The sequence below is a fragment of the Sus scrofa genome, chromosome 2, assembly GCF_054392235.1.
Source record: "Sus scrofa isolate SSC_HxYL_T2T_F1_AM1 chromosome 2, Sscrofa_HxYL_maternal_Yorkshire_Landrace_v2.0, whole genome shotgun sequence".
Lineage (NCBI taxonomy): Eukaryota > Metazoa > Chordata > Mammalia > Artiodactyla > Suidae > Sus > Sus scrofa.
The window spans coordinates 61546025-61558754 of NC_139384.1; the positions used below are offsets into that span (position 1 = coordinate 61546025).

The 12730-nt window shown below is 45.0% G+C and overlaps 1 protein-coding gene across 2 annotated transcripts in view; it reads left to right on the plus strand.

The window, feature by feature from the left end:
• LYPD8 (LY6/PLAUR domain containing 8) overlaps nt 1-12730 on the plus strand; it is a 120508-nt gene that overhangs the window by 104443 nt on the left and 3335 nt on the right. Inside the window, exons 1-5 of one of the 2 annotated variants that reach the window (XM_003123593.7) lie at nt 5305-5357; nt 8194-8296; nt 8690-8809; nt 10338-10499; nt 12014-12151. In XM_003123593.7, coding sequence (XP_003123641.1) covers nt 8242-8296; nt 8690-8809; nt 10338-10499; nt 12014-12151 — 475 coding nt within the window. In that variant the 5' untranslated portion in view covers nt 5305-5357; nt 8194-8241. Of the gene's footprint in view, nt 1-5304; nt 5358-8193; nt 8297-8689; nt 8810-10337; nt 10500-12013; nt 12152-12730 lie in introns of those variants that run through there. The other variant, XM_085012173.1, reaches the window with a different exon arrangement.

Here is a 12730-nt window from a genome sequence, read left to right on the forward strand (position 1 = left end):
CATTCAGTGACAGGTTGGTGGATGCTATGGACTGAGACATCCAGAAGGAGCCTGAGTCAACTAACTTCTGTCTCAGGTCTCACAGAGAGAAGGAAGGTCCTGGATGATTTTTCTTTTTTCTGGGTCCACCTCTTCTCACTGCATCCCAATTTCCTTTCCTCGTAGTCTTCTTGTAAGAAGACTCAAGTGTTGTCTCTTCTTCCCACTCCCCAGGGAAACTCAACTCCATTGCATCCCAAGAGACACACCTGCCCAGCCCATACTCCCTTCTGGATTATCAGAACTGCCATCACCTTTGTCTCTGGCCAGCTGCTAATGGAAGCTGTCCTCTCATGGGGTTGCTAGTTCTGAAGAGAGGAATAATGGGCCTTGGGGTGGGGAAGGGTATTAGCTGGGTCCAGTTCAGACTCCTTTATAAGGGGGGCACTTGAAGATTACCACACTCATTGCCTAAAAAGCAAAACTGAGTATTAATATTCTTCTCAAGGCAATGTATTCAGTCCTATATTAAGAAAATATAGTCCCCTTGTCAACATGACTTTGACTCTGCTCCAAATGGACACAATAACCCTGGCATGATCTGTAAGGGATATTGGACTTGTTCCTGAACATGTGCTCACTTACTATATTCATTAGGAATGGTGGAATCAATGGCAAATTAGTGGTCTCTCATGCTATCTCATGGATGAAAGGCAGAGAGTCATCATCCATTCTCTCCAAGGTAGCCATTACTAATTTTTTACCATTTTATATGTAAGGAAATCATGACTCATAGAGAAAAGTTAACACATATCTCATAAATGGTAAAACTAGGTTTTGAACACTCATTTTCCTCCAACAAGCTGGTTGCTTTTTGCACTTTATCTAAGATGCATGTGAGAAGAACGGATATAAAATGTTGAAATAAGCTCAGTTGGGTATGGATATGACCTTGTGATGCTTCAATACACTGGTGTTCTTTTGCTCAATTCCTTTAGAAAGGGATTTTCTTCACTGAAGAGACTTTTTTGCTCATGTATTTGTGTCCCGTTCTGGGAGCCACCTGACCTCCCTCTTCCCCAGCCTAGTTCCTTATTACCTTTCAGAGAGGTCTTCCTGCCTCAACTGCATTCTTTCCTAACTCAATTACCATTTTATTTCCATCACAAATTTTTAATTTTCAATTATCTTTGTCTGTTTACTTAAAAAAATCAGTTTCCTTGTTTGTAGTGGTCATTAGCTTAAAAAGCTTAGGGAGGACATGGAACTCAACTGTCTCCTTAACTTTATATCCCCACTACCCACTACCTGGCATAGGGTAAAGGCTCAAACCCATATTTGTTGAACAAATGAGGACAATTAAGGCTCAGTTGTCAGAGGAATAATGAGGGGAAGGCAGCAGCCATTCTCATTGTTCTTTGTGTGTCGGCCATCGTGTGAATAAGCATCCATGAAAATATCTGCCCCTTTGTTTTGATGGAGATACTGAGAATCTTAAATAAGGTCATATAGCTAGTAACTGGGGTAGACAAGTGTCAAACTAGGTCTGTCATTTTTTTTTCATTTCTCACCAACCCAATGGAGGTTTACACTAGGAGGTCAAGCAGACAAACTTATTTAATGTTGGGTGAAATAATTCAAATGTATTTAGAGCCTAGAGCTTTTTGAGAAATGGCAATATTCCTGTGATGATTACTGATTTGGTCTTAGACACATTTCCTGCCACAAAGGAAGCCCAGGAAAACGGCCAGCGACTGAGTTGATGGTAATGATAGCAAAATTTCCCTGGGCCAAATTTATAATAACATATACCCTGTGCAAAGAGTGCCATGTGTTTCCTCTTAATCTTTATGGAAAGTTGGATACTGTGGGTGTCCTTTTCTCCCAGGTAAGGAAATGGAGATTTGGAAAGTGTGTAAGTAATTGCCCAAGTTCGATCAACTGGTAGGTAGGAGAAGTGTGCTTTGAGTTTATGCCTCACCTTAGCTCTTGCCCCATGTAACCTCAAATGTTACATACCCCTAGGCCGTGGTGTCATTTTTTCAAGCTCTTGGAGCAGTGACAGTAATGGGAGTCATTGTTTGCGGAGCCCCTACAACATGATTTGTGCATACAAAGTGTTTGCCTGAGTCATCTCCTTTAACCCTCAGAACAACTCTTAAGAAGTGGGTGGCACTGTTTTTCCCATTTGACAGATGAGGAAGTCAAGACTCAGAGAATTATCATCTTACACAGATAGTGGACTATTCCAGAGGCTTATCTTTCAGGGCACACACATTTCCCCTGCATGGTGCCCACAGTTAAGAGCAATAATGTTACTATTTTTAGCCTGTTCTCACATTCCTGAGCTGGAGGAACAAGCCAGTCAATCCCTGAAGCAAACACAGATGGAGCAGGGGTGGAGGTTCTCAACTGGACCCTTTACCTAGTTCCTTTTTTTATCTTTTGCATTTTAGGGCCACATCCATGGCATAAGGAAGTTCCCAGGCTAGGGGTTGAATTGGAGCTGCAGCTCCCAGGCTACACCACAGTCACAGCAATGCCAGATCCAAGCCACATCTGAGACATACACCACAGCTCATGGCAATGCTGACTCCTTAACCCACTGAGTGAGGCCAGGGATTGAACTCACATCCTCACAGATACTAGTTGGGTTCATTTCCACTGTGCCACAACAGGAACTCCCTCTTTGCCTACTTATTGGCTTGGACACCTGTTGGAGTTCCTACTCTGACCTGCATACCACTGTGTGTTTATTCCAAAACAGAGTGGACTCCTTTAAGAACTCACCTCCAAGCTTTGTCTGCTAATGGTCCAGGGAAACTCAAGAGAAGCTCATTTCCCACAGTGGTTCCAATTTCATATTCTAGGATGACTCTCCAGCATCCAAGTGAGACCCAGTTTGACCCATTTAGTGGCCAAGAGGACAGCAAGCCTTATCCTTTCCTAAGGGGATAATGGAGGCAGAGTGCCTGAGTTGTGGCAAGTGTCCTTCGTTTAAGAGTAAAAGTTGGGGTGTGTATTAAGACACTGCTTCTCTTGGGTCCTTGAACCTTCTAGGCTAGTCAGGAGAGTTTGCTTTAGGGGAGTGCTTTCTTATACCTGTGACTTATCCTGGTCCTCCAACATTAATAGCCCCACAGTGATGAGAGAGAGGTGACCCTAGAACAGGGAAGAGGAGAGGTGTGCTGATGTTCTCAACCCCATGGGCAGAGGCTGGTCCTACATAAGCTGTGGCAGAATGGAAAGATTGCTGTCCATTGTGCCTGAAAGTCTAGAGGAGAGGCCTCTCTGTGACTCAGTCTCCTCATCTGTCAAGGGGATAATGGTAGTCATCTTGTCTGGGGCCTTGGGAAGGGCAGACCCTGGGCTGTTATGAGTGGTGGTGTGCAGCCCAGCTCAGGGGTTGCCTTTACATCACACATGATCAAATGCCCCCCCCGCCCCGAATTAATGTTTGATGACACTGGATAAAATGCAGTGGAACAGGGTAAGGATTACAGGTAAAAATAATCAGGGTCTGGTGTTCCCTTTTTACAAATAGTGGAGCTCAGGCCCAGCAAGCCAGGTTAATAAATAAATTTTGGGGCATGAGAAGCAAAGTCAGGATTCAGACCCAGACCTTCCTGGGTGTTTAGTATCTTCTGAAGAACTAGCATTGATCAGCCTGATTCTCCTGTCTGTCTTCAGTCTGACACTGGAGTGGCCCAAAGGTCTGTTATCTGAGAGGTAGCATATGTGGGTCCTTCAAGTCCTTTATCCACAGCTTAGGGAGGCTGCATGTGGGGAACCCTCTCCCACTCCATTCCTTCAGCTGCTCCTGCTGCCCCCTGCCCCAAGGGGCCCTGCCAGGTGGCTGGAGTGAAGACTGAATAGGATTCTGTTAGCAGAGGAACTACTTTGTTTAGTAAAATGCTGTTGTAGGAAACCCAAGGGCCAGAGGGGAAGAGAAAAGAAAATAAGAAATGGCCAGAGGATCAGCTTACAAAAATGACCTAAATTTTTCCTTCTCCATGACACCAATGCAGACTTCTCTATTTGAAACTTAGTGATATCTGCCGTCACCCCTCACCTGGCATTGTTGTTTTCTCACCTTTGCTCTTCTCTTTTTGCCAGAGCAGTCACCACATTCCAATCTATCCTGTAATTTGTTTACATATCACTTTATTTGCGACATGTCTCCTCCTCTAGACTATACTCCGGGAAGGTTAAGTCTCTGTCTCTTTTTTTACATACTTCCCAAACTCCTGGAGTGAGTCTGACCCTGATACATGGTGGGTGTTCCCAAAATGCTTGTTGAATGAATGCATGAGTTTGGGGAAGGGGAGCAGAGCTGAGACATAGATCAGGGCAGGGTGGGCAGCAAATGGACAAAGAATATTTTCAAAAGTGGTGGACTCTAAGTTTTAACTGCTGGCTGGGAGTGTTGGTATTATGCACATTTCCAACCCCTGCATCCTTACACATGCCCTTGTGTGTGTGGTGCACATGTGAGAGAGAATGTGTATTTGCCTGTGTGTGTGTGTGTGTGTTTGTGTGTGAGTGAGTGTGAGTGTCTGAAGTGGCAGAAAGATGGGGGGGGCAAGGAACTCAAGTCCATACTCAAAGCCAGGAGCACAGAACAATGTGGGGGTTCTGGGGGGAGCTTGGGATGACTTGGGCTTTCACCAACAAAGGCTGTCCAGACAGCACTGCCAGGGTTATGGGAGGTGGCAGCAGTGTGGTTGTGGGTCCCTCACTTAGGTTCATATGGCATCCTGCAGGCAGGGACTTCATGGCCCCTCTACCTTGTGAGGTTGTACAGAGGGTTTATCCTCATCTTGGATGAAAGACCTGTAGTGAACTTGCCAAGGGAACCTGAGCCCCTTTCTTGAGCTGAAAAAACACCTTGTGATCTGATTCTGAGTTCTGATTGTCCCAGCTCTATAAACTTGGGCAAGTCTGTTTCTGTTATGTGCCTTTGTTTCCTCATCTGTAAATGGGCTAATCAAGGTGACTGCTTTACCAGGTTGGGATAAAGTGATGCTTGTGACCCATTAAATGGCCATGTAACCCATTCATTGGGCCTCAGCCATCTTGAGATGATGCCAGGAACACACCTTATTCTCTTGCACATTTTGCCAAAGTCAGGCCTTGACCAAAGTTTCTTCCAATTCCTGGAGATCTCAGAGAGCTGAGTGACATCACAGCTGCCAAGGGTTAAGCTGCCTATGGCCCATGGCAGGGCAGGGCCCAGTCTGGCCCAGAAGTCCCTCCCTGTAGGCAGCTGTGCTTTCTGATTGTGCAGCCACCTGCTATATAAGGCCCTTCACACACCTGCTCCAACCTTCTGCCAGGATCCACCTTCTGCAGGGCAATCTCTGGGCTAGACAGAGAAGGTGAGGAGCTGGGCCTGGGCTGTGAGGAGGGGCCCAACCTGGGTGAAGCTGAAAACCGAGGAAGGGCATTCAAGGCTGGCTGGGGTCCACAGCATTCTCATGGCTCTTGCTTCTTGGGAGGTGCTTGGGAGAGGGGAAGCTGGGGGTGGAGACATGCTAAGTCTTGCTCTGTGTATGTGTGATACTGCATCCTTCTCCTAGCTTCTGTGACTGCTTGCTCCTCTGTGTAAGAAGAGGGCAATTGTGGAGTTCCCGTTGTGGCTCAGTGGAAATGAATCCAACTAGGAACCAAGAGGTTGCTGGTTCAATCCCTGGCCTTGCTCAGTGGGTTAAGGATCTGGCATTGCTCTGAGCTGTGGTGTAGGTCTCAGATGCAGCTTGGATCTGGCATAGCTGCGTCTGTGGCCTAGGCCGGCAGCTGCAGCTCCAATTCCACCCCCAGCCTGGGAACCTCCATATGCCATGGGTGCTACCCAAAAAAGCAAAAACAACAACAACAACAAAAACAAAAAACGCAAAAGGAAGAGAGCAATTGTGGTAGGATCCTCTCAAATTGTTGAAAAAGTCCAACCATAGAATTAGTGGGAATGACTTTACAAAGGGGTAAGTACAGATGCCATTTGTTCATTCTCATATACCCTATGGGGTGTCTGCTCTGACCTCCACATTGCTGGCCCCTGTCTCCCACAGAGGTGGTGAGCAGGACCCTGGGGCCCACAACCTCCAGGTTCTCCTCTCTGCTGCATGTCCTTGGGCAGGTCCTGATCTCCTTGGGCCTCCATTATTTCCCCTTGAAAATGAGGCTAACCGTCAGGTCTATATCAAAGGGCTGAGGCAATTTGTGCATTTAACTGATGTGTCTGGTGTGGCCTTTTTATCCTCACCTCTTTTCCTCTCATCTCCTCTTCCTCCATAGTTATAAGGCTTGAGAGGCCTTCCCAGGAGCCCCAACTCCTGAACCTCTCTCTCTACTGGGGTTCTGGACTTGGAGTGGTGACTGTACATGTGGGGGGATGCAGGGTGCAACATCTGCCACAAACTCCAAAATGGACACACTTTATTTTCCTCATCGAATCTCTAAATGAGGGGCCATTAGATAACTGATGGGCCATCTGTTTCCAGACTGGGACTAGTTTCTATTCCTTTTCACTGACCCCTAATAAGTTAACTAGGGGATCATAGTTGCAGTGGTGTGTGTGTGTGTGTGTGTGTGTGGTGTGATGTGTATGTGTGGTATGTGTTCATGTAGTGTGGTGTGTATTTGGGGGTGTGTGTGTGTGTTTTGTGTTGAGTGTTGTGTGGTATATGTGTTTTTGTGGGGTGTGTATATATGCAGTGTGTGGTTTGTGTGGTGTGGTGTGTATGTGAGGCGTGTGTGTTTGTGGTGTGTGGTGTGTATGTGTTGTGTTGAGGCAGCATAAGTTCCCAGGCTAGGGGTCGAATCGGAGCTGTAGCCGCCAGCCTATGCCAGAGCCATAGCAACGCGGGATCCGAGCCACGTCTGTGACCTACACCACAGCTCCCGACAACGCCAGATCCTTAACCCACTGAGTAAGGTCAGGGGTCGAACCCACAACCTCATGATTCCTAGTCGGATTCATTAACCACTGAGCCACGACTGGAACTCCAGGTCAGTTGCTCTTTAGTAGCAGCTATCATGGTGCAACTGGGCTTTGGACCTGGAAGGAAGACTTGGAACGGGATCCCAGTAGTGGCCTTATAAGCTAGGTGAGCTTGGCAGCTTTCACTATCCCTCCATCTGCAGGTTTCTTATGTATGGAGTAGTCAACAATTTTTATAGCAGCTCTGCATGCTGGGACTTTCCACAGTAGTGGGAATGTTCCATACTTGCACTGGCCAAAGGAACACGGCTGGTGACCAAGAAACAGAGTGTTTCCTTTGTACTCCTTCAATAAATCCAAATGTAGGTAGCCATGTGTGGCTCGTGGCTACTGTTTGTGGGACAAATGAGATAATGATGAGGAAGGGCTCAGTGCAGAGCCAGACATTTCCCTTTCGTAATACTTTGATACACAGGCAAGTTGAAATTGTGGGAGCACTGATTCGGAATCTTAATAGATACAGCTAAACCTTAGCTATCAGACAATTTACAGGTGCAGAGAGATTAATGACAGACCAGTTGGAGGTGTGCTAAGGCCTCTGATTCAGCCCTGAAGGTAGAGTGTGCCCAGGCCTGGAGTTGGGAGTCAGTTAATTGGAGGTAGTGTGGAGTGGTGGTTAGGATCCTGGGCCAAATCCATCTCTAACCCCTCCCAGGAGTGTGACCTGGACTTCTGCTTAACCTCTCTGGGTTTCTCCTTTGCAATAAGGGTGATGATAATGATAGTACCTACCCGCTGGGGTGGAGAAATTACATAAATCAATGCATGTAAGTGCACAGAATAGAGGAAATTCTCAATAGGTGTCTACCTATTGGAGCGGTGATGGCAGAGACAGAGCGCCTAAGCGCATTATGTGAATGTGGCAAGATACCAACTCCAGGATGGCCATTATGCTCTGGGAGAGGAAAGCCCAAATTTCTTTTGGACCCTCACCCTTCGTGGGGCTGGTGATCAATTTGGTACCTGTAGTGCCCTGGGATGTGTTTCATACCTGTTTGTGGACACCTTTGCAGGTATCTAGCACTGGGAAAACCCAGACAGTTGTAGGCATAAAGGCAGGGTGAAATCTGCATCATGGCTCTGCTCCCTGCTGAGGATACTGTTTCTTTCTTTCACAAGAATGGGCTGTACATTGGGCTTGTTGAAGAATGATTACAACCTTAGGGGATATCACGCCCCACCAGCCCCAGAGTGCCTTCTTTGTGTCTCTTCAGGCATAAGCCTCTGCAGCCACAGTCCTTGTCCTCAGGAGATCCAGCACCATGAAGGGCTTCCTCATTGCTGGCCTCATCACATTGCTCACGGTTGCAGCTGTAGGTGAGAGAAAACATGTGGCCCCCTTTTGGGATGAAGATCCCCTCTTCCAGCTCACCAGAGCCTTCTCGCTCTTGGTGCTCTAGGATCCTCTCATATGACCTCTCATGTCAAGGTGTGGTCAGTGGAGACTGGGACCCCCTCTGTGTACACTGCCCCCAGTGGTGCCACTCTGTGCTGTGGGTCAAAGTTTGGTCTTCCCAGTGGGGGCTCATGGACCGTGAGAGAAACTTAATGGGGGTGGCTTCATCTCATAGTCTAAAGTTTGGGGACCCCAGAGGGAAAGGATGATATCTTAGCCTATTCTTACCCTGAGGTGAGTGCAGCGCTTTGTCCAGAGCACACTCTATACTTGTCTCCTGAATGTTGAAGATGATGGATATCTTGTCTTCCCAGAGTCCCTGAGCTGTGTGCAGTGTAATTCATTGACAAACACCTGTGTCAACAGCACCACCACTGAGTGTCCTTCAGATGCCAATGCCAGCTGTACCACTTTCTTGACCAACGCTTCTTTAGGTGAGCCTGGGGGTGCTCATCGTCCCAATTTCTAGGGCTTGCACAGGGCTGGCATTGAAGAGGTGGCCCAGGAAAGGAAGGCTGGGCTTCTCAAGGAGAGAGGGTGTTATGAAAGCACCTCCCAGGAAAAGCAATACTCAGGAGTCAGTAACACAGCAGCAGAGCCAAGCAAGCAGCCCTTGTGGCTCCTTGGAATTGCCGCCCTGACTGAAAACTCATTGTAGACTTGCATTAGTGAACATGTGAAGCAGGGGCAACTCTTAGTTAAATTGCAAGGCAGGCAATTTGCTCTAGGGTCTTTCATTCTTCATCTTATGCCCCCTTTCCTTTCTCTCAGTGTCCGTTCCTGTTCCAGATCCAACATATTTTCACTCAAACTTCTCTCCAGAGTGTTCTGCTGGCATAATTGTTACCTCTCTCTCAGAGAAATTTGATTTATTTCAACTTTTTATTATAGACATTGAAAACATACACAAAAGCAGGAAGAAGGGTATAATGAACTGCCATGTAACCACCATTCTGTCAACAATTTAACATTTTGCTATTTTTTCCCAATAGCATTTTAAAGCAACCTAGATTGCATGTTATTTCCCCTATTAACACTTCACTATTTATTTCTGCTGACTTTTATTTCCTTTTTGCATAACTACCAGACTATTATTACATCTAAGAAAATTAGCTATAATTTAAAAATTTCTTCTAATACTCAAACCACCTTAAAATATTTCATGTTTCAAAGATGTTTTATACTTGATATAATGGAATTTTCTCACATTGCATTTTGCTGTTAGGTCCATTGTGTCTGATTTTTTAATAAGTGCTAACATCACTTTTCTTGCTCAATCTCATTGATTTACTGGAGAAATGGGGCCATTTATCCTGTAGCTATCTCGTATTCCACCTTTGGTTGATTTCTTCCTTGTTCTGTCATTTCACTTGTTACTCATTCCTGATAGTTCCTATAAACAGCACTCATGCTGTTCAATAGAACTTTCTTCAATGATGTTAATGTCTAGACCAATGCTGTCCTATAGTAGCCACATGTAGCTATTGATCACCTGAAATATGTTTGGGTGTTTGAGGAACTGAATTGTAAATAGCTACATAGAGCTAGTGGCTACCATATTGCATAGATCTGATCTAAAAGCTTGACCAGCTTCAGGTTCAACATCATGTGGCACACAGGTCCCATGACATTTGCTTGGCGATGTTTAGAGCTGCTAAGACTGATTAGAGGGCTCTAAGGGTGTCAGCCTGAACAACCCACTTCTAGCATCCCCATCAGCCTTTCACCTGGAGCTTAATCTGCATCTCTGATGCGGATTTTTTTCCCCATGAGATAGGAAAGGAACAACCTCTTGGGGAAAATTTTTTCTTTTTGCAGGAAACCCTCTTCAGTGTCCCCACAAGTCACATTGAGCTAAGGGTGTGATTTACACCCTTGCCTAAAGCAGTCGCTATTCAGGGTGTCTGCCAGCCTCAAACCCTCCACATCCAGGACTGACAGTCTGTGTTCGCCTTTGTGCAGGAGGAGACATTACCTTGTACCAGGATAAGGCTTGCTCTGCAGAGAACTGCAGTGAAGGCATGATTGAGGCCTTCACCATCCGTGTAACTGATGAAGAAAGCTTCCATTTTGCCAGCCAGTGCTGCCTCGGACAGGAGTGTAATGATTCCAATGATACCATAGGTGGGTTCTGGCCATGTGCTATCCCTCCTCAGTCCTCCCAGCTCCCTCTTCTTCCTTCACCACTTGTGGTTCTCACTTTTAGGTGGACATCTTAAATGTGGGCATTTCCATGCATATTTGGGTAATGTGAACAGCTGACAGAAACAATTTACTTGAGAAACAAATGAGCCAGCACGAATACCATGCTTTCCTCTTTCTCAGTAAAGTCAGAAATCACAGCACTCTGAAATGTGTGGAAGGACACTCTCAAATGTTTTGATCTCGGACCCTCTTTTAAGACTTAAAAATTATTGAGGACCCCAAAGAAAGTTTATTTATGTGGACTATATCTGTTGATGTCTACTGTATTAAAAATAATGATGAAAATTAAAAATATATTTATTAGTTCACTAAAAAATAAAACCCATGACACATTAACATCAATAACATTTTTTTCATGGAAGTAATTATTTTCCAAAGTGAAAAATATTTAGTCAGAAGAGTGACACTGTTCCATGTTTTCTCAAAGCTTTTTAATTTCTGGTTGGTGGAATATAGTAGGGTTCTCAGATTTACTTGCATATTTAGTCTGTTGCAATTTCACATGTCATATAGCCTCTGGAAAACTCCAGTGTATTATCATAAGAGAAAAGAGTAAAAAAGGCAAAGAACATCTTAGTATTATCATGAAAATGATTTTGTCCTAGTGGAGTCTCTGAAAGGGTCTCAGGGATCCTCATGAATTCCTGGACCACATTTTGAGAAATGGTCTAAATCAAACCCTTCTTTTTGAAGAGGAGAAAATGTGACCGTAGATACATATAGCACAGTTCATTTACAGCAGATCTGGGTCTCTCTAGATATATATTTATCCACCTCACAATGTTAAATAATGGCCTGTTTTCTTTTGTTCAAAGCAAGATTTTATAATAGTCACACCATTGTTGGCTAATATTCAGAATACCTGGCCAATTTTTCTATTTGGGGGTTGTACCTGTGGCATATGGAAGCTTCTAGGCCAGAGGTCAAATAGGAGCTACAGTTGCTGGCCTACACTACAGCCACAGCAAATCGGGATCTAAGCCACCTCTGCAAACCTACACCACAGCTCATGGGGCCAGGGATCAAACCTGCGATCTCTTGGATACTAGTCGGATTCTTTTCCGCGTCACAACAACAGGAACTCCTAGCTGGCTAAAGTTGACACTAGCTATAGATTGGTTTTAGCTCAAAATTTTACCTTTCCCTTCTCTTCCCACTGCACTCATTAACCACAGTTCTTGAAGTCTAGATTGTCTGTAAAGGCAAGACTGTGAGGCTGTGTGCTGTAAATATTTCATTGGGACCTGGGGATGAGATGGCTGGTGTTTTTAAGGCAGGATCTAAGATATCTGAGCACACAGTTTCTCCATTCTCAGAGGAGAACTGCTCATTTCTCAGGCTAGCATCCTTGTCTGCCTATCCCCTTCCACTCCAGCAGTACCATGATCTTTGTGATCACACTGTTCTCAGTTAATACTTCTTACTCTGCCCAGCTCCCCCACAGGAAGAAGTGTTCAGCAACATAGAGTGCCTTGCATGTTATGGACCAAATGAAACGTTCTGTAATGTGACATCCCGGAAATGCTATAAGGAAGAAAGATGTGTCAATCTAATTGCAGAATTTAAGAATGGTATGTCTTGGAGTCCCAATTCCATTTTATGGGACTTGAGTTGAAAGTATGTCATGCCTTGGGTCATAAATTCTGGGTTAACAAACAAAGGGCTGGGGGAGGTTAGTAAATTGAGAGGATAAGGTCAGAGTGCCTTTGAGGTAGAGTGAGGCTGTTGATGGCATTGATCTGGTTACTGTTTCTGCCTTCTCAGTCCAGAGTTGTTCTTCCTGGGCTGTCTTTTGAACCCTGTTCTTTTGTGTCTTGTAATCAAGCCAGCTTCTTTAAGTGCATCATGTCACTCCTGGCATTTACTTCTTTACTAGGTTGAGCTGTTCTATGGATGTGGGTGGGTTTGACTTTTATATCCTTTTATGTGTATACTTTCCTTCTTCACCTGTCACTGAGAGATGTCTTAGGACAGGTTGAGTCATCTGAAAGGAAGAGTCAAATTGGGCTTTAATATCCAACCAATTGTTTTTTTCCTACAAAAGTAATTTGATATTAACCATTATGAGATACAAACTAACCATTATACAACACAAAACAACTATATTCTTTAAATAGGCAGATGTTATGCCCACACATTTAAATAATGAT